This window comes from Neopelma chrysocephalum, unplaced genomic scaffold (assembly GCF_003984885.1).
Source record: "Neopelma chrysocephalum unplaced genomic scaffold, ASM398488v2 Primary Assembly neopelma1_187, whole genome shotgun sequence".
NCBI lineage: Eukaryota > Metazoa > Chordata > Aves > Passeriformes > Pipridae > Neopelma > Neopelma chrysocephalum.
The window spans coordinates 443883-463438 of record NW_020897849.1 but is presented as its reverse complement, the minus strand read 5'-3'; the positions used below and the strand labels follow the sequence as shown (position 1 = coordinate 463438).

The 19556-nt window shown below is 43.8% G+C and overlaps 1 protein-coding gene across 5 annotated transcripts in view; it reads right to left on the bottom strand.

The window, feature by feature from the left end:
* Positions 1 to 19556, bottom strand: part of CHCHD3 (coiled-coil-helix-coiled-coil-helix domain containing 3) — a 140576-nt gene that overhangs the window by 100293 nt on the left and 20727 nt on the right. For all 5 annotated transcript variants that reach the window (XM_027702463.1, XM_027702462.1, XM_027702465.1 and 2 more), the window contains exon 3: positions 16072 to 16156. In XM_027702463.1, the coding sequence (XP_027558264.1) occupies positions 16072 to 16156 (85 nt within the window). The remainder of the gene's footprint in view (positions 1 to 16071; positions 16157 to 19556) is intronic.

Here is a 19556-nt window from a genome sequence, read left to right as displayed (position 1 = left end):
TTGTAGGGAGATAAACACCACAACTTGTCAGCACCACTGCTCCAAGAATTCCCCAGGAGTGGGTTGTTCAAAGTGATATTTTTAATTACAAGAGATATAAAGGCTCAGGATAATGGTTCTCATGTTTGAGCACAGAACTCCAGTTCTGGACAGTGTTTCACTGATCATTTGTAGAGAAAACGTGTTCAAAAAAGGTGCTGAGGCAGCAGAGAAGGCTCCAGGCTCTCCATCTTCCTCCACAATTGATAGTCTGAATAAAACCCTTCTAAATAATTATGAAATAGCGTTTTTAGGGAGCGTTTGGCGGCTGATTTAACCAAGGGTGATTTGCAAGGCAATCACTTCTCCCCGGCGCCGTCGGAAAAATGCACATAAAGCATCAGGAACCACCTTCCAGTTAAAGCCTGGCTTAACACCCGGCAGTATTTCATGCTCTCAACTGGTTTATAGCCCAAAAATCACGCACAAAAAGGCAACAACTCCTGCTTTTCTACAGCCCCGTCGTTAAGAACTTCAACCCTCTTGAGTTAATGCGCGGGGAAAATTTATATACTTGTACTTTTTGTAAGAGGCTGAGTAAATCCTGATTTAGGGATCTCACGAGATTTGTGTCTCTTCAGAGAGGCAGAAGGAGAATTTGGGTATTTTTGTCGTCATATTTTCATATTTAGGTTCCATAAGATGAAATTTCGGGCTGTTTTATTCCCCAAGTCACTTTAATCACAATAATGTTTGTGGCACATCCCACCTAAATCAGATCCTGTTCAACCTGAACACACAAACCCACCACGATTCTCAAGGAGCAGCTGCACTGACAGACAGGTGAAAAGAAATTTGTGAGCCAATTCCTGTTAGATTTAGGGGTTTTTGGAGATGTGGGCAAGAGGTAGAGACCAAATGTGATTAAAGCCTCCGTTCCAACCATCTCTGAAGCACAAAAAGCCAAAGGAAAACACTTGATCTCATCAGAATAATGTTTTTGCTTCTGTGTTACACTTTATTCCTCTCTTTTCCCCTATCAAAGAAGTGAATGTGGGGTTTTATGTGGCATTTGTTATTATACAGCTTTTGAAGGAGCTTTGAACTGGAAGATTGAGCAGAGGAGAATCTCCATGTGAACACACCGAGCGTCTCAGTGCATTATCCAGGATGGTCTGAGTGTTCATCCCACATCTGCGAGGAAACCTCGTCCTCTGCAGATACTGAAGAGCCCAAATGAATCCAAAACCTGAGCTACTGGTCCTGGTTTAGTCCAAATTCAGATGAAGAAGAGCTCAAATATCCTGGCTGTGATGGCATTCCAGCCATTGTCACCAAGGAAACAGGAGGGAGCGCCCAGCCAGGACACAACACTCATCCAACAGTTCTGGGGGAGCATCACAAGCACCATGGAAAAAAAAAAGAAGTAATTTGAAGTGTTTAGTTCATCCTGGACACTCAGAGAATCCCAGAGCGGGTTGGCAGGATCTCTGGAGTTCACCTGGTCCAACCCCCCTGCTAAAGCAGCTTCACCCAGACCAGCTGAAGGTCACGTCTAGGAGGGATCTGGGAGGAAATTCTTCCTTGGACATCAGGAGGAATTTTTTCACAGGAAGGGTGATTAGATATTGGAAGGGGCTGCTCAGGGAGGTGGTGGAGTCCCCAGCCCTGGAGGTGCCCAAGGAAGGCCTGGTCGTGGCACTCAGTGCTCTGGGCTGGGGGACAAGGTGGGCATCGGGCACAGCGGGGACTTGAGCATCTCTGAGGTCTTTTCCAGCCTCAGTGATTCTGGGATTCTTGGATTCTATGATTCTATGAACCATGGAGAGCGGGAAGTGGTCTTTGTACTTCGAGGGTTTCACCTAAAACTACTTATTTTCCAACCTGCAACATTTTCACAACTTGAGATCCCTGAATCCCGTTTGCCACCTTCCTAAAGGGACAACAGGGAACGGCTTCCAGCTGTGCCAGGGGAGGGTCAGGTTGGACATCAGGAGGAATTTCCTCATGGAAAAGGTGGTCAGGCCTTGGCAGGGGCTGCCCAGGGAGGTGGTGGAGTCCCCACCCCTGGAGGTGTCCAAGGAAGGTCTGGCCGTGGCACTCAGTGCTCTGGGCTGGGGACAAGGTGGGCATCAGGCACAGATGATCCCAGAGCTCTTTTCCACCCTCAGTGACTCTGTGATCCCATGATTTTATACATCCCCAGAGAAGGAGACTCCACAACCCCTCTGGGCAGCTCTTCCAGTGCTTTGTCACGCTCAAACTAAGGAAGTTTTTCCTCCTATTCAGATGGAACTTGCTGTGTTTCCGTTTGTGGAATCACTCCTTGTCCTGCCACTGAGCTCCACGGACAAGATTCCAGCCCCATCCCTGACACTTCCCCTCGGATACTGATGGACACTGATGAGATTCCCTTCTGGAAGCTGAAAAGCCTCAGCTCCCTCAGCCCTTCCTCCTAAGGAAGATGTTCCAGTCCCTTCATCATCTTGGCAGCCCTTCCACGGACCCACTTCTGTCATTCCCTTTCTTTCCTGAACTGCGGAACAACAACGTGACAATACAAAGCAAAACAACAGGAAAAATCATTTCTCAATTAAGTAATGACTTACAATTAATAACTGACATTATTATCAGGTCCAGCAAGGTACGTGAAGGCTCCACTCTCCAATCAGAAATTGGAATTTGAAATTTAGAAATGTAAGAACCAAACCAGGAAGCTGCTCTGATGGGCCAAGAACTCTTGTTTTCTGTATCTCAAGAAATCCAAAACCCCACTCTAAAGAAAGGAAAGATAAAACTCTGCTGCACTCGAGGTTTTCATCCTTTGCAGATCCATTTTTTAATTAAGTTCAAGAGGAGAAAACTGTTCTTTTTACCAGGTGGATTTATGACAGGGGATTCTCACCCCGCACAGCGTGACCCAGACCAGCCACAATAACAAGATGACTTAATTTAATTCTGAACCCAGAATCCCCCTCCTTTGTTTACTTCAAAATACCCATTTCTGTTCTTCTTGAAAAAACACCTGCAGGTGTTAATTAAGGGAAAAAGCACCTTTTAATTCACAAACAACAGCAACACACTGAGATAAAGCTAAAAAAAATATTAGTTTTGTGCTTTGATGGCCACTCCATGGTTTATTCTACATTAATCAAGAGTCTATAAAACCTAAAATTGGCAAACAATAATACATTGAAAGACAGACAGAGAAATGGCATTTTCAGCCCTTATTTCCGGATATTGGAAATTTATTGCGCCAGCAAAGCCTAAAACATTTTCCTTTTGCTATTTTTTCCAGGGAAATCATTATTTGCCAGTTGTTTTATCTTTATTACAGTCTCCAAGCTGCACAATCTGATGGATCTGTGGCGTTCCAAGATAAACTCGCTCAAGCCTCAAGCGTGAACCGTGTCATCTTTCATTGCCTCCAAGCAAGCAAAATCCAAATATTTCCTGTTCCAAAGCCCCTACCAGCAGGAAAATCATCCCGTGCTCCATGAATTATGGAAAAACCCAGTTTTATGGCACCCAAAAACTTACTCCAAGCAGAGAGAAAATACAAGATGTTTACACTGCAGAGGATTCATCAGGTTTTTTTTGCTCCCTTGGACACCGGCGAGTTCATGAATGATTTCTGACAGACTCGCACAACATCCCAAAATGTTTGGAACGATCCAGCTGCAATATTAATGAGGGAATAACGGCTCGGAGCGCTGAGATTCAATATTTAATGAGCACGAGGCTGGATGTGCCGTGGAAAGGCGCGGCTGGGAAATCACGGGAGCTGCCAAGGGATCGGGAAAGACGTCAGGAAGACAACTGGAAGCTGCAGCGAGGCCTGAGAGGTGTGAAATGGAGACCTCTCCTGCTTTGCTTCTCAGAGCTGATGGTTCACCCGACTGCAAAGGCAGAGAAATGACCTCGAGTTCACCTGATTCTGCAAAAATGTAACTCGGGACAGGGACAGAGAAACAAATCATCTCAAAGGCGATGCCGTGTCCTTCACCAGAGTCTCGGGCAACTCCAAAAAGTTCTAAACCCAAATGATTTTCTACCACTATTTGCTCATTAAAAACATTATTCTCTTCTCCTGTAAGACTTCGCACACTGCAGGTGACAGGAGCAGCAACCACATTCTGAATATCTGTCTTAAAATTCCGTTTCTGAATGTTTCAGATCGTGAAAATATTAATAGAAAATATCGTTTTTCTGCATTGTGGTGTAAAAAAGGATGTTTTGCCTTCGATTTTTTTCGTGCTCATATTGCTCAGCCAGGAGAAAAGGAGGCTCAGGGGGAACCTTCTGGCTCTGCAAGTCCCTGACAGGAATGGGAAGCCGGGGGGGAATCGGGCTCTGCTCCCAGGGAACAAGGAACAGGAGGAGAGGGAACGGCCCAGGAAAGGTTCAGGTTGGATATTGGGGAAAATTCCTTCATGGAAAGGGTGATTAAGCATTGGAACAGGTGGAGTCCCCATGCCTGGAGGGATTTAAAATCCGTGTGGATGTGGCACTTGGGGATGTGGGTTAGTGGTGGCCTTGGCAGTGCTGGGGAATGGTTGGGCTCAATCCTAAAGGATTCCAATCTAAATTATTCTACGACTCCGCGACTGACAGCTCGAGCTTTAAAATCATGGAATATAAACTCAAAAAAGGAACAGGCAGATCCTCAAACCCAGATTTATCATCATTTCTTTAGTGCTTAATCCAAAACTGTTCAAACGTGACACGGGCCCAAATTCCTCCTCACTTTCTTCACCACCACAAGCACAACCAAAACCCGCTGAAAAATTCATCCCAACTGGCCAAGAGCTCCATGACTATGGCAGGGAGAGGGAAGAGATCACCCTTGGGAGTATTCCTGCACTTCTTATGACGAAATTTAACAACTCCACTGCTTTATTCCACATCCAGTTCTCCCTCAGGGTGACTGTCCCTCCTTAACATTTGCCACACACATACAGAGAATTCCACACTTGGTTCCTTATAAATATTGCTGAAAACTCAGAAGCGAACATCCCATCGCAGGCTCATCTTTGCTCAGTCCCAAACTGTCTTACAGCTCTTCCATTAGTTTTGGACATGTCCTAAAGCAGGAAGGAGGATGACAAGATATCAGGTGCTTTGCTTTATTCTTTTCTTTGGCAGAACTCCCACCTGGAGTTGTGTGTCCAGCTCTGGGATCCTCAACACAAGAAAGATGTTGAACTGTTGGAGTAACTCCAGAGGAGATAATCCCAGGGCTGGAGCCCCTCTGCTCTGGAGCCAGGCTGGGAGAGCTGGGAATGTTCCCTTGGAGAAGAGAAGGCTCCAGGGAGACCTGAGAGCCCCTTCCAGGGCCTAAAGGGGCTCCAGGAGAGCTGGAGAGGGACTGGGGACAAGGCCTGGAGGGACAGGACACAGGGAATGGGTTCCCAGTGCCAGAGGGGAGGGATAGATGGGATATTGGGAAGGAATTCCTGTCTGGGAGGGTGGGGAGGGGCTGGAATGGATTTGCCAGAGAAGCTGTGGCTGCCCCTGGATCCCTGGAAGTGTCCAAGGCCAGGTTGGAGCCACCTGGGATAGTGGAAGGTGTCCCTGCCCATGGCAGGGGTTGGAATGAGATGATCTTTAACCCAAACCATTCTGTGATTCCATGAAGTTTGTTGTCCAACCCCAGAAAACACTGGATAAAATACAATTTACCTTGGGTAAAACCACGTCCCACCTTGTCCCACGTAACCATTTCTTTCCAATGCCTGAAATTCCCCTCACTCCAAACTCCAGACTTGTCACATCACCCAAAGAGAGTCCAAGCACCCCCTTTCAGCAGAACACACTCCTCCATCTCCCTTTTCCAGCTGCCTTCCAACCTCAGCAAAACATCTGCCAATCCTTGCTAAAGGCCACGGGATTTTCTGTGCCAGTCCCTGATCAAAAGATCCAAGGCAATGATTTCAAAACTCAGTTACACACTCGAATTAATTGAATTTATCCACATTTATTTATGGACAGCTTGTGAACAGTCAGGGCAACAAGGACACCAACTCTTGCCAGTGGTGGAGTTGGAGATATTCGGGTTGTGGGGGTGTTTTTGGTGTTGGAAGATGGGGATGAGCAGAAGGGGGGCAGGTTTTTTGAGGGGATTTTATTATTACACTTCATAAAGCTTTTCAATTATGTGCATATAAATCAGTATTTATAGATAAAGACAGAACAGATGAGCAGATTTCTACCTTTATGCCCGAGGCACAAGGAGAACCCACGGCAGAAGAGCAAAACTGCTTCCCATCATTTGTGGATGTATTTAACCATCCACACAACTCCACTTGAAACTACTTCCCAACTTAATATCTCTCCTCTTGGGATCTGCAAAGGCAGTCGTGGAATTATGACAACATTAATTATCCCTTAAAATGAAGTGACAGTTCCAATGTTATTTTATTATTGTTATTTTTAAATGTTTCTCTGCTGCCTCTACTCATTTGCTACTTCTCAAAACGAAAAGAGCTCAGCAGTTTGAAAGCAAAGGTTTCTTTAAAATTGCCCCGGGGGGGAAAATAGTTTTTTTTCCTCCTTCCTACCTGAATCCAAAATATGAAGCAATATTATTTTTGTGGATGCTCTCGCTGGCTTCAAGCCATTTTCCCATCTCTCCTGGAAATAACCTGATGGAGATGAAGCTCGGTGCAGGAGTTGGCAGTCGAGATGGCAGGTTTTGAAATGGGAAGTGAAAAATAATCCCTTGAAAATGGGAGGTTTATAAAGGTAGGAGTGAATTTACGGCTCCGCTTTCTCCGATTTCCACTTCCCATCTCCGAGATTCATCTGAGAACTTGGCATAATGGTTTTAATGGGGAATCAGAGCAGTGACAGAAATCTTGGGAGAGTGACTCTGCCACTGTCAAATGCTTTTTTTCCTTCACTGAAAACACCCAGGAAAGTTTAAGACACTGATATTTCCCAACTTCATTTTTATGCTTCCTTGGCATTTTGCAGGTAAAAATCCCACACTAAACTTTGCTGGGTTTAACAGTTGGTTGTAAAAGGCATCAGCTAAAACAAGACTCATTTTATAGGTAAATCTCTCCTCAAGCCCCAAATTCCTTCACACTTAATCTTGGCTTCTCCCCTCACCTGCAGAGGGACAGTCTGACCCTCCTCATTCCCTCTTTTCCTGCAACAGAGCACCGTTATCCCATAATCCTTCAGAGCTCAGGAATATCATGGCTGTTGAAGGATAAATCCACTATTAATCTTTTGCTCTGTGTGAGATCAGACAAGGGGAGAAAAAGGTTTGAGAGGTGGGAGGAATAAAACCTGGGGAAGTGATGCAAAACTCAATGTTGCTCCACATTTCCCAACCCTGAGGCTGAAGATAACCAAAAGAAATAGGTTATACACAATAAACTTGAATCTGGATAACCAAAAGAAATAGGTTATACACAACAAACTTGAATCAGGGACTATCCTGAGCTGGAAGGGACTCCTAAAAATCATGGAGCCCAACCCCTGGAATGCTTTGGTTTGTAAATGAAGAGCCCTCAGCAGGGTCTGGCATTTCCTGATTCACTCCAGAAAATACCCTCTGATACCTGATCCTACATTCCAGAAAAGCCTTCCCTGCAGCCTCAGTTACTATTTTAGCTCCTCCCTGAAGTCTCAATTACTATTTTAAGTCCCCTTTCTACCACCTGAAGCTCTTCAGGTGTGCAAGAAGGGATTCATGCACAGGGACATGTCACCTTAGCAAGGGTCACATCAGTCTTTCTTCCCAGTTTCTGTGCAGTTTCTGACTTCCCTTCCCTGCTTATCACCATCAAATATCCAAGTTTCACTCTCTCAAACCAATAACCAGTTGGGGTTTTTTTTCTGAAACACTGAATATACATTAGGAAAAGGTCAAGATTCTCAGTGTTTGTGGAAGACAAGTCATACTGGATCAAGGTGTCTGAAAAAAGGATGGAATAATTATCCAGAGCCTTGAGAAACGTGGCAGTACCACAGAATCGTGGAATGGTTGGGGTTGGAAGGGACCTTAAAGATCATCTCCAAGCCCCCTGCCATGGGCAGGGACACCTTCCACTAGCCCAAGTTGCTCCAACCTGGCCTTGGACACTTCCAGGGATCCAGGGGCAGCCACAAGAACAACAACAATAATGAAGAAAATTCCCTCTAAAAGCAGCTTCTCTCAGTTATATTTTCCAATATTGACTCTCCCTCTGCAATGTCTCCTTTCCCTGACAAGGTTTCCATGAAGTCTGGCCAGAGGAGTCCAGCTCTGGTGCAACTCTGTCAATCCTTCCCTTGCTAAAGGTGATGATCCCTTGGGTAATTTCCAGTTAATTTGTTTTTAAAAAAAAGATTAAACTCTTATTCCTGACCAGCCAAAACAACCACAATCACTGTTCCTCCTTCAGAGTATTCCCAGCTTTCTGCCCTGCTGTCAGCAGCAGAGAAATGTAGTTTTCCAGACCGTTTTCACTCCTAATCCAAACACTATCAAGCAGCAGAAAACCAGACAACAACTATTTCCAATAAAAGGAGCTTTTTGTCCCCCCCATGAGAACAATCCTACAAGAAAAAGCGGGTTTTCCAATTCAACACAGCTGGCAAACCATCATCACTCAGGAAGAAAATAATCCTTTCAGGGGTTTCCCCACAACTGCACCACCCACACGGAACCGAGGAACATTAACATGCTCTTCATAACTTCAGCTCGCTAAAATACAGAATGAATCTTATAAATAAATCAATCCCTTGATTTTTTTTTTCCCCCTTGTTCTCCTATGCCAGGAAACCAGAATAAACATACCATTAAACCAGAAATCAATGGGAAGTTTTAAAACACACACTTGCACAGTAAAAGGTCAGGCCCCCGGTATCGATTTGAACGTTGCAATTTTGGTGTTCAGCAGCTTCCCAGAGGTTCCTCTCTGATCCTGCTCTTCCTTCTTCTCCCACTTAATGTTCCCCACCGGTGGATTTGTTGTTCTCTTCTGCACAAGTCTACTCCAGGTTTACTAAGAGCTTGTTAGGTGTGTAATGCAGATAAAACAGGGTCGAGGGGAAGCTCTTGGATGCATCAGAGTATCAATTCAACCACCAAGTGATGAGCAGTTATTTACAGACCCTCCCCCTCCAGCACAACTGAAAAACAACCCGTGAAAAATGAACTGTTGCAATCTAAAAACCTGCTCCTGGAAGCCACCTCAGTGCAGGGTGTAAACAAAGGCCAAGTTTTTTTTCCCCTCATCCTTCAACCTAAACTCTTACTATTTACTTCAACAAACTTACCTTCTAATTAAACACTCCCCACTATAAAAAATCCCTCCTGAGACTGACCAGAAGTTTGGACAGTTTGTCTAAAATAGATGAGGGGGGTTGGAAACACAGAGGTTGCAAGAAGGTTTTAATGATGGAGAAAATGTCACTTCGTGTGGAGCCCAGAGAACCCCGTGGGACAGATTCCAGCAATTCATCCCCAGGGAACGGTTGGGAATCTGTCTCTGCATTGTTCAAGGAAAGCATTTCTCAGGTGGATTGCAAGAGGAAAGTTACCAGAGAGTAACCCAAGAGTTATCAAAAGCCATCCCAAAATCACAGGATGGGTTGGGTTGGAAGGGACGTGAAAGATCATCTGGTTCCACCACCACTATCCCAGGTTGCTCCAACCTGGCCTTGGACACTTCCAGGGATTCAGGGGCAGCCACAGCTTCTCTGGGAAATCCATTCCAGCCCCTCCCCACCCTCCCAGACAGCAATTCCTTCCCAATATCCCAGCTAATATTCCTCTGGGAAGCCATTCCCTGTGTCCTGTCCCTCCATCCCTTGTCCCCAGTCCCTCTCCAGCTCTCCTGGAGCCCCTTTAGGCCCTGCAAGGGGCTCTCAGCTCTCCCTGGAGCCTTTTCTTCTCCAGGTGAACATTCCCAGTTCTCCCAGCCTGGCTCCAGAGCAGAGGGAATCCAGCCCTGGGAGCAGCTCCGGGGCCTCCTCTGGAGCTGCTCCAACAGCTCCGTGTCTTTGTTGTTCCAATGGGCTTTTTGGTGACCACAGCAGAAAATAAGGAGAAGCCACTACAGGGAAGGGATAATGGAGACCCCACCAGGCAATGACCAGAAGACCCAGAAAGCTGGACAAGGGCTGAATAAGAATCCAAATTAATAATAACAATAATAAAGAAATAAAAAAGGTAGGTTTGTACATATGGTACATGGTAGTTCAGGGACATTGAAACATTCCCGAGGCTGCAGGGAATAGTTTTCTTCTGGATCTGTTGGTTAAATCCCTAATTTCCAGACACCCACCACTTCCCATCCCCTGAGAGTGACCACCCATCAATCCCCTTCACAAGAGATTCCAGCAACTCTGGAAAAGAAACTGTTCCTTTACAGCTTCAGGTGAAGTCACCTGGAGAAGTTCAGGCACGATCCTCAAATCAAATTAACCCATTCCCAAGATTTTAATTTTAAATAAGTTAATCTTGCAGGGTTGGGACTGTCTACGCAGACATATTTAAATATTTAAGAAATATTTAAGATACTTTATCATTTCAAATCCTCCTTAATAAGATATTAAGCAAAATTGCACAATTCTCAGTGCTGGGCCTGATAATTTTCAGCCTTAAAGATCTGGCAACAGAGTCACTGAAGGGCCATCAAAAAAAACCAAAGTCTTTTTTTAAGCCTCTCCCTGCCTTAAAATGTCTGTTTACAGTAGGAGTTTTCCTCTAAAAAATTAATGTTGGAGTCACAGGAGATGTGATACAGGAAAATCCAAGTTCAAGGAAGCAGGGAATGGGATTATCTGGGTCTCCTGGGACAAAACGCTCAGCAAAAGAAATAAGACTGAAATTTCCCTGATTTTCAAGGGGGAAAAAAAAAACGGGCAAGTCATCGTTCCTGAATGTCCAATTTCCATGGGAAATCACATCCATCACTTGCCTCCTTTCCTGGAGGAATCCAGCAGTCTGATGAAGTAGGAAGTTGCTACAATTTTGTCATTATGCTGATGGTGGAAGTTGTTAATTTTGCTTTTTTCAAAACACCTTTTCCTCTGTGCAGGAGGAAATGGATTATCTGTTTATAAATATATTTGTGTATATATATAATTTATATATTTATATATAGTTTCTATATATTTATAAATATATATGTATATAAATTATCCGTTTATAAACGGATTTATCAAGCACCATCAGTATCACGGACCTTAAAAAATTAATAGTTTAATATTCCAGGACAAGGTCAGTGTATGTGGTAGATAAACTTCCACTCAGCTCAGAAATTAGATATTAGAAAATGACCTATTTGCTCCTTGCCTGTTCTGCATTAAAACTCATTTCTTGGGAAATCAGGAAGAAATCTGAGTATTTGCTGAGCTTGTCCAGAATAAGCAGAGAAAAGGCAAAAATCAAGTTATTCCCAACTGGGCCACTGAGCTGTGCAGATTCCTCTGCAGAACTCGATGGAACACACACCTCTTGCTGACCAGAAGGGGATCAGCACCAACATTAACAAAATTATTCCAGTTAAAAAAACAGAATTCCACTTGTAAGACTGAAATCCCAAATATTGTCATTATTTTCTATCATTTCTGTCACGGCAAATAACCAGTTTCACCAACTTTTCATCTCTCTCTGTTATCAGACACTGCAAAATAAGTTAAGAACTTTGTGAACAACATCAACAATTATCATTTCTTCCCTGTCACCCCATCAAACTCAACTTCTCGTGTCCATCCTCTTGTTTTTTTGTTATCTCGAGTATCATCCTTGAAACTGCAGTTCTGCCACATGAACTGGTCACATTTACACCCCTGCAGCCAATGCAAATTCGGTTGCAAATCCAATAATAATCAACTTTTAAATCAATAATTAACTTTTCTAAATGGAGACACTTTTTGGAAGAAACATTTCAAACGCTCAGAAACTGAAGTGAGAAACAACAGTTGGGCTGAGTAAAAGGAGGAGTGAACTAGAAATACCTTTGGCTCCTCAGTGGTGTTTGTGGTCAATATGAAAAAAAAAATAAAAGGAAAAATTAGGAAATACAGGACAAAAAAAATTAGGAAAATCAGGAAACATGAGATGAAGTTACCACATTCCTGTTTTCCAGAATTGAGAGGGCACAGGAATACTTACACCAGTCAGACTAAAGGTCCAGTTTACTCAGAAAACCCACCTCCAACACTTCCCAGCAGACACATGAGAAAAACAGGACACAAAACAAGACACTTTTCCTTCAGGGACAGCTCAGTCCTGGGAAAAGAAACTTTGCTCCCTCATAATGTGATGGAAGGGGAAAAAAAGGGCTTCTCTGCACAGCAACTGCTTTCATTCAATTTATCCAAGTAAGTTTATTCCCAGGGATCAATCGGAAAAGCAGCTTTAATAAAGCACCGCCAGGAATGTTTGTCCAGGAGTTGGATGCAGGAGCAGAGAGATGAGGGAGTGTCCTGGCCCAGGGCCCTCAGACATGGGGGAACTTCCATCCATGGACAACAAGCCCCAGGAGCTTTTAAGCTCGGGAACAACTTCCAATGTTTCCACAAGGTCTACATGGACTTTGAAATCACAGGATTTCCTCTTGAGCTGGAGGAACCCACAAGGATCATTGATCCAACTCCTGGTCCAACAATCCCACCCTGTCCCACAGAGCGCTGTCCAAACACTCCCAGAGCTCTGGCAGGTTTGGGAAGTGGCCACATCTTCTCTGGGCAACAATCTCAGTGGAATTTCAGGTCACCTTATCTATCAAGTTCTCCTTACATATGAAAACAGATTTAATAACAACAAAAGAAGAGGAAGAATGCAGTTTTTGATTGGACTGATGAAGAAATATGGATTTCCTTTTAAAGACATCATATTTTGGCCAAAACAGCAGGGAAATCAAGAGTTAAAAGCAGGAGCGCAAAGGCCCTTCAGAGAATCACAGAATATCCTGAGCTGGGAGGGACCCACAAGGATCATTGATCCTCCAACTCCTGGCCCTGCACAGACACCCCAACAATCCCACCCTGTCCCTGAGGGCGTTGTCCAAATGTTCCCAGAGCTCTGGCAGGTTTGGGAAGTGCCCTCTGCCCTCTGGGGAGCCTGGTCAGTGCCCAACCACCCTCTGGGGGAAGAGCCTTTCCCTAAAATCCAACCTAACCCTGCCCTGGCACAGCTCCAGCCATTCCCTGGATCCTGTCACTGGTCACTTCCAGGGATCCAGGGGCAGCCACAGCTTCTCTGGGAAATCCATTCCAGCCCCTCCCCACTCTCAGGGAGCAGAGATCGGAGCTGCCCCTCCTGAGGGAGCCGCAGATCCCAGGGACGTCCCTGAGGGAAGAAAATCCCGTGAAGGTTCCTTACTATTTGTGGGAAAATGGAAGTTGCCACCTGGTTTTCACCCTGATCCAGAAATTCAGAGCAGCTTCATGTTCTCAGCACAGAAAGTTTGTAACCAACTCAATCCCACAGAGTTGAATACATTGAATATACAGGAAAAAACATCTGGGAATATGAGAGATCAACGAGTGCAAGATTTTGGACACATGTCCTAAATCAAGGTCTAACCCCCTGTTTTATGGGTGCAGGATTTTGGACACATGTCCTAAATCCAGGTCTAACCCCCTGTTTTATGTATAATTATTCAACTGTTAAACCAGAGCTGCAGTTCCTGTATTGTCAGTGAGTCGAAGGCATTAAAACACAATTTAAGAGTATTTTTTCAGCTCTTAATCCCAGAAATAAGAACAGATCTTCACTGTATACAGCAAGAGGTAAGAGGAGCCCATCTGCACTGGGTATGTATGTGTGAATCAATAATTTATATAGAAGTTAAAATTAAAACTTCCTTCACAGTCTTGAAATGAGTAAAACACGTTTTGCAATCAAATCAAAATGTGGTCACACACTGCACACAGAAATCAGCCATTAGACAGTTGGAATCACACAACAAACTGCTGAAAGCTTCAGATATTTATATGTTTAAATGCTATTTCACTTCAAGACTGGAAAAAAACAGTATTTTTGAGGGGAAAAAAACCAATATTTTTGAGGAAGGAACGAGAATGTGAATATTCAAACTACACCATCTATGGTAAAACAATCCACAAGAGGAATGTGGAAGCAAAAGAACCTTAATTTTTTTGTCACATAATACTGACAAGTGCCTTGAAAGTGGTGGGTTATCAAATGAAATTGTTAATATATTAGAAGTAGTTCTAGTTTTCTTCTGTTTTCTAACATTGCATTAATGTGTTTGGGGTTTATATCACAAATTAATTATTACAGTTTGTATTTCATGTTTGTATCACCCAGAACACTCTGCACGTGCAAGACAAAATAACTGAACACTCTGCACTCTTTTAATGTTTTTAAGAGACAAATCTCAACCAGAATTCATCCCATAAAGACCTTAAAAATTACTTAAGAAAAACATCTTTTAAAGTCGTGGCTTCCAACACAAAAAAGCCTCTACACTCTGCTTGAAATGCATTTTTATTATATATAATTATTTATTGTATTATTTATTTATTTATTTATTATATTTATTTTAGATTAATTTATATTTTATATTTATTATTTTATATTTAACTTTATTAATCTTACATTTATTTAATATTATTTATTATTATTTCTAAAATTATTTATTATTATTTCTATAATTATATATATTGTCCAAAAATTATAATAAAAAATCCTCGCCATGGCTAAAAAATCAATTAAATGAGGCAAAACTAGAAACTGCCAACAACACTTGATATTTGCCTTTTTTTACCCTCTTTATTAATTTATTTGGATGCTTTTAAATTCCAAAAGCACTGATTTTTCACCCTCGTTTTAAGACAACAAGAAGATGTTTTGATCTGTAGCATCTTGCCCATTAATCCTGAGTCAAAGAGAGGGAAGACTTCCAGCATTATTCCCTAAAAATATCAGGTCTCTGACAACCCTTTCCCAGCCTGGGATAACTGAATTATGGAAAACTGAACGGAAGGGACTGCAAAGGGTCAAATTACAAACTGCTGATGCTGCAAACCAGACATTTCTTTATTTTAATCCCATTTAACTCCAGTTTTGAGCAGCCAACACGAAGCTCAAACACAACCCAAGTTTTCCTGTCAGAGCCCAGTTCCAGAGAGAAGAGATTTCACTGCAACTTATTGATTTCCTTTATTGCTGATGTCAAAAAAAAAAGAGAAAAGCCTGATTTTTTTTTTCCCTGGGACATTATAGAGTCCTATCTAATTATATACTCCATCAACCAAACTCAATTAAATAATAATATGATGATGTGTAGGAAACAACTCAGATATATGCAGGCAGTTTAAGTAGTTCTAATTACATTCTAATATTTTTTAATCCATCATAATGAGCTTTTCTTCCCATTCTCAGGGCGGGGGACAACGTGTAAGTTAATATTTATATTCAGTGTGTCATTATCTGTTTGTGCCAATCACTGAAAATATAAATAAACACACTAATGGACTAATAAGTCCACTGAGTTCACCAGGCACCAAAATCTATTTCCAATTTAAAGGGGAATTTTTCATGGCTAAGAATGGCTTTGCCCAGGCTTTCAGTTCACTCTTAAAAAACAAAGCTTAAGAAAGGAATATTTCAATAGGTAGAAATTATATCCAAGATTTTTCTACCAGTAAACTGTTTTAATGAAGTATTTGGCACGTTCAAAGCAACCACACTGTACTAGTAAATCCACTCAAGCCCTACTGCAGCTCCCAGAAATCTCTGGAATTCGTAAAAATGACAAGAATGACCATTTTTCCTGCTGTTAAAATGTTCCTTTTGGGGTCACAAGGCCCCCACCCCTGCCCTGCTCTGCTGTTTCTGCCTCTGCACCACAAAGGGATGGTTTGGACTCCAGAGAAATCATCAGATTGAGCTTAAAATGCTGCAAAAAAGCCACGCTCAGGAGGTCAAAAAGGGATTTAGAGCAGCTCTGACGTGGAAATCCCGGTTTATTTGCTCTTTTAACACATATTTAACATCAAAACTTGCTCAAGATCTCACCTGCCACCGGCTGAGGGCACGAAAAGAAGCAGCTAAATAACAATCAAAGCATTAAGCACACGTTTAATTGAAATCCTGCTCGTTATTAATGAACCAACCTCCTCTTTTGAGCTTCAGAGTCTCTCCTGGCTCGTTCTAAGGCCAGTTCTTCAGCTATTCTTTTCTTCAGCTCTTCATTATTAACTGCAATTAGAAGAAAAAGGCAATTAAACGTTAACAGAACACAAAAATATTCCCAATTACAGAAACAACTGCATAACACAGTGTTTTAGTTTGTTTATTTGTTTTTTTTTCTCTAGAGCAGCCGGAGTGCTTTTTGTGCTTTTAACCAGCTTGGAAATTTTAGCCCCCAACATTTAGTTAAAATTCCTCTTTTTTTAAAAATTACTCTTCTCAAACAGCTTTTCAATTAGCGCAGCCTGTTGAAAATTAAACAACACACACTATATGTTAAATTAAATGCATTTTTCTTTGGGAATATGCCTTTGTGAAGTAAAATCAGGGGGGATGGGACAGAGACATAAATAGTAAAGCCATAAAACGCTGGGTTTTATTCATACAGAAGCAGAGAAAATGTCTTTGTGTGAAGAGTCAAGTATTTTCAGATGCATATTTTACCCAACAAAGCACTTACAACATCCTACATATCCAGGTTTCTAGTTCCTATTGTTAGACAAGGATTTTGCCTCAAACCCTCCCAATTTTGTTTAAACAAGCAGACAAGAAAGGAATATTTGCTTCCCTCAGATTGTGTCAGGTGAATTAATGAAAGCCTGGCTAAGAAATGAAAAAGCAACTTCCTCAAGAATATGAATTGACTTTTCCACACAAAGGTAGAAAAGTGGGAGAGTCACCAATCCTAGACAGCCACCTATAAAACTACCAAAATCCATGTAAATCCTGGAATAAAGCTCTGCCTACCCCAGCTGAAACTCTGCCTGACCCTGGAATTCCAGGACAGGCAAACAGGTGCTTCCCTCATTCCCACGAAGCTCAGATCCCGTTCTATGGAAGCACAGAGATCCCATCCCAAAACCCCCAGAACTTGAGCAAAAACAAAGATGCTGAAAATTTCAGGAGGTGAAACAACCCCCTGGAGCAGCACCAAAACCTCTGCTGAGGGAGCTCAAAGCCAGGGAAGGAGATTTCCACGACCTCCTCCCCAGGAATGGGATTTATCCACAAATATTGGTGTGAAACAAGGCTATGTTCTTGCTCCAACCCTATTCACAATCTTTTTCAGCAGATGTTCCAAAGGGCCACGGCAGACCTCGATGATCAGGACGGGATCTACATTTGATATCATACTGATGGAAGCCTTTTCAACCTAAGGCTACAGGCTGGGCCAGAGGGGCTGGAGAGCAGCCAGGCAGGAAGGGAGCTGGGAGTTTGGATTGACAAGAAGCTGAACATGAGCCAGAGTGTGCCCAGGGGGGCAAGAAGGCCAATGGATCCTGGCCTGCATCAGGAACAGTGTGGCCAACAGGTCCAAGGAAGTGATTCTTCCCCTGGACTCAGCGCTGGTGAGGCCACCCCTGGAGTGCTGTGTCCAGCTCTGGGCCCTGAGCTCAGGAAGGACATTGAGGTCCTGGAGCAGGTCCAGAGGAGAGCAACAAGGCTGGTGAAGGGACTCAAGCACAAGTGCTATGAGGAGAGGCTGAGGGAGCTGGGGCTGTTCAGCCTGGAGAAGAGGAGGCTCAGGGGAGACCTCCTCACTCTCTGCAACTACCTGACAGGAGGGTGTAGCCGGGGGGGTTGGTCTCTTTTCCCAGGCAACTATCAGCAAGACAAGAGGGCTCGGTCTCAAGTTGTGCCAGGGGAGGTTTAGGTTGGATATTAGAAAGAATTTCTTTCCAGAGAGGGTGCTCAGCCTTTGGAATGGGCTGCCCAGGGAAGTGGGGGATTCTCTGTCCCTGGAGATTTTTAAAAAGAGACTGGATGTGGCACTTAGTGCCATGGTCTAGTAACTGCAGTGGTGTTGGAGCAAGGGTTGGACTTGATGATCTTGGAGGTCCCTTCCAACCCAGCTGATTCTATGATTCTATGACTGAAGGCCCACACCAAGACCTTAAACCATCTTGTCCGGGAGCTGCTTTACGCTGATGACGCCGCCCTTGTTGCCCACACAGAAGCAGCTCTGCAGCGTTTAACATCCTGATGAGCTTTTTGGGCTGGAAGTCAGCTTGAAGAAGACAGAAGTTCTCCATCAACCTGCACCTCAGGAAGTCTTCCATCGTCCCCACATCACCATTGGTGAATTGGAGCTCAAATCAGTCCAGCAGTTTAATTACCTGGGCAGCCTCATCTCCTCGGATGGTGAGATTGACGGGGAGATGGACAACAGGTTAGCAAAGTGCTTTTGGAAAACTCCATAAAAGAGTTTGGCGAAATAAACACCAGAAGAAAAGTACCAAGATCAGTGTTTACAGAGCCATAGTGCTGTCTACTCTCTTATCATAGAATCATAGAATCAGCTGGGTTGGAAGGGACCCCCGAGATCATCAAGTCCAATCCTTGATCCAACCCCGCTGCGGTTACTAGACCATGGCACTCAGTGCCACATCCAGTCTCTTTTTAAAAATCTCCAGGGACAGAGAACCCACTACTTCCCTGGGCAGCCCATTCCAATGGCTGAGCACCCTCTCTGGAAAGAAATTCTTTCTAATATCCAACCTAAACCTCCCCTGGCACAACTTGAGACTGAGCCCTCTTGTCTTGCTGAGAGTTGCCTGGGAAAAGAGACCAACCCCCACCTGGCTACACCCTCCTGTCAGGAAGTTGTAGAGAGTGAGGAGGTCTCCCCTGAGCCTCCTCCTCTCCAGGCTGAACAGCCCCAGCTCCCTCAGCCTTATATGGATCCGAATCGTGGGTCATCTACTGCCACCACCTGCATCTCCTAGAACGCTTCCATCAACGCTGCCTCTGTACAATCCTAAACATCCACTGGTCAGATTATGTGACCAATACATCTGTTCTAGAACAAGCAGCAATCACAAGTATTGAGGCCATGTTGCTGAGAACGCAGCTGCGACGGGCAGGGCACGTCTCCAGGATGAAGGACCAACCATTGCCTCCCTACGATCCTGCTTTATGGTGAACTTGCCACCGGCTGCCACATGAGAGGAGCCCCAAAGAGAAGATACAAGGACTCCCTGAAACAACATCTCAGCCTTGGCCATATTGATCAACACAACTGGTCTACTCTGGCCTCCAATCGGGAGGCCTGGAGACAGACCATCTATAACGCTGCTGATGCCTTTGAGAAAGCACCAGGATCACCCTTGAGGAGAAAAGACAATGCAGAAAGAATCGAGCCCTGCAGAATTTACCACCTAAGGAGTCTTTCTGCTGTGTCTTTTGCAACCGGACGTGTCTATCTCGTGTTGGCCTTTTTAGCCACCAACGTGCTTGTAACAAACGTGGGTAGAGTCCTCCCCAAATCTTCGTTCATGAAGCCCGACCAGGATGATTATCCCAAAATCATTATTCCCCATTCCCATAATAGTTTCACTGAGCCCAGTGTGCAATTCTTCTCATCCTGAAGCAGCCTCAGAAAACTGGGAGTTTTATGAATGGACGAAGC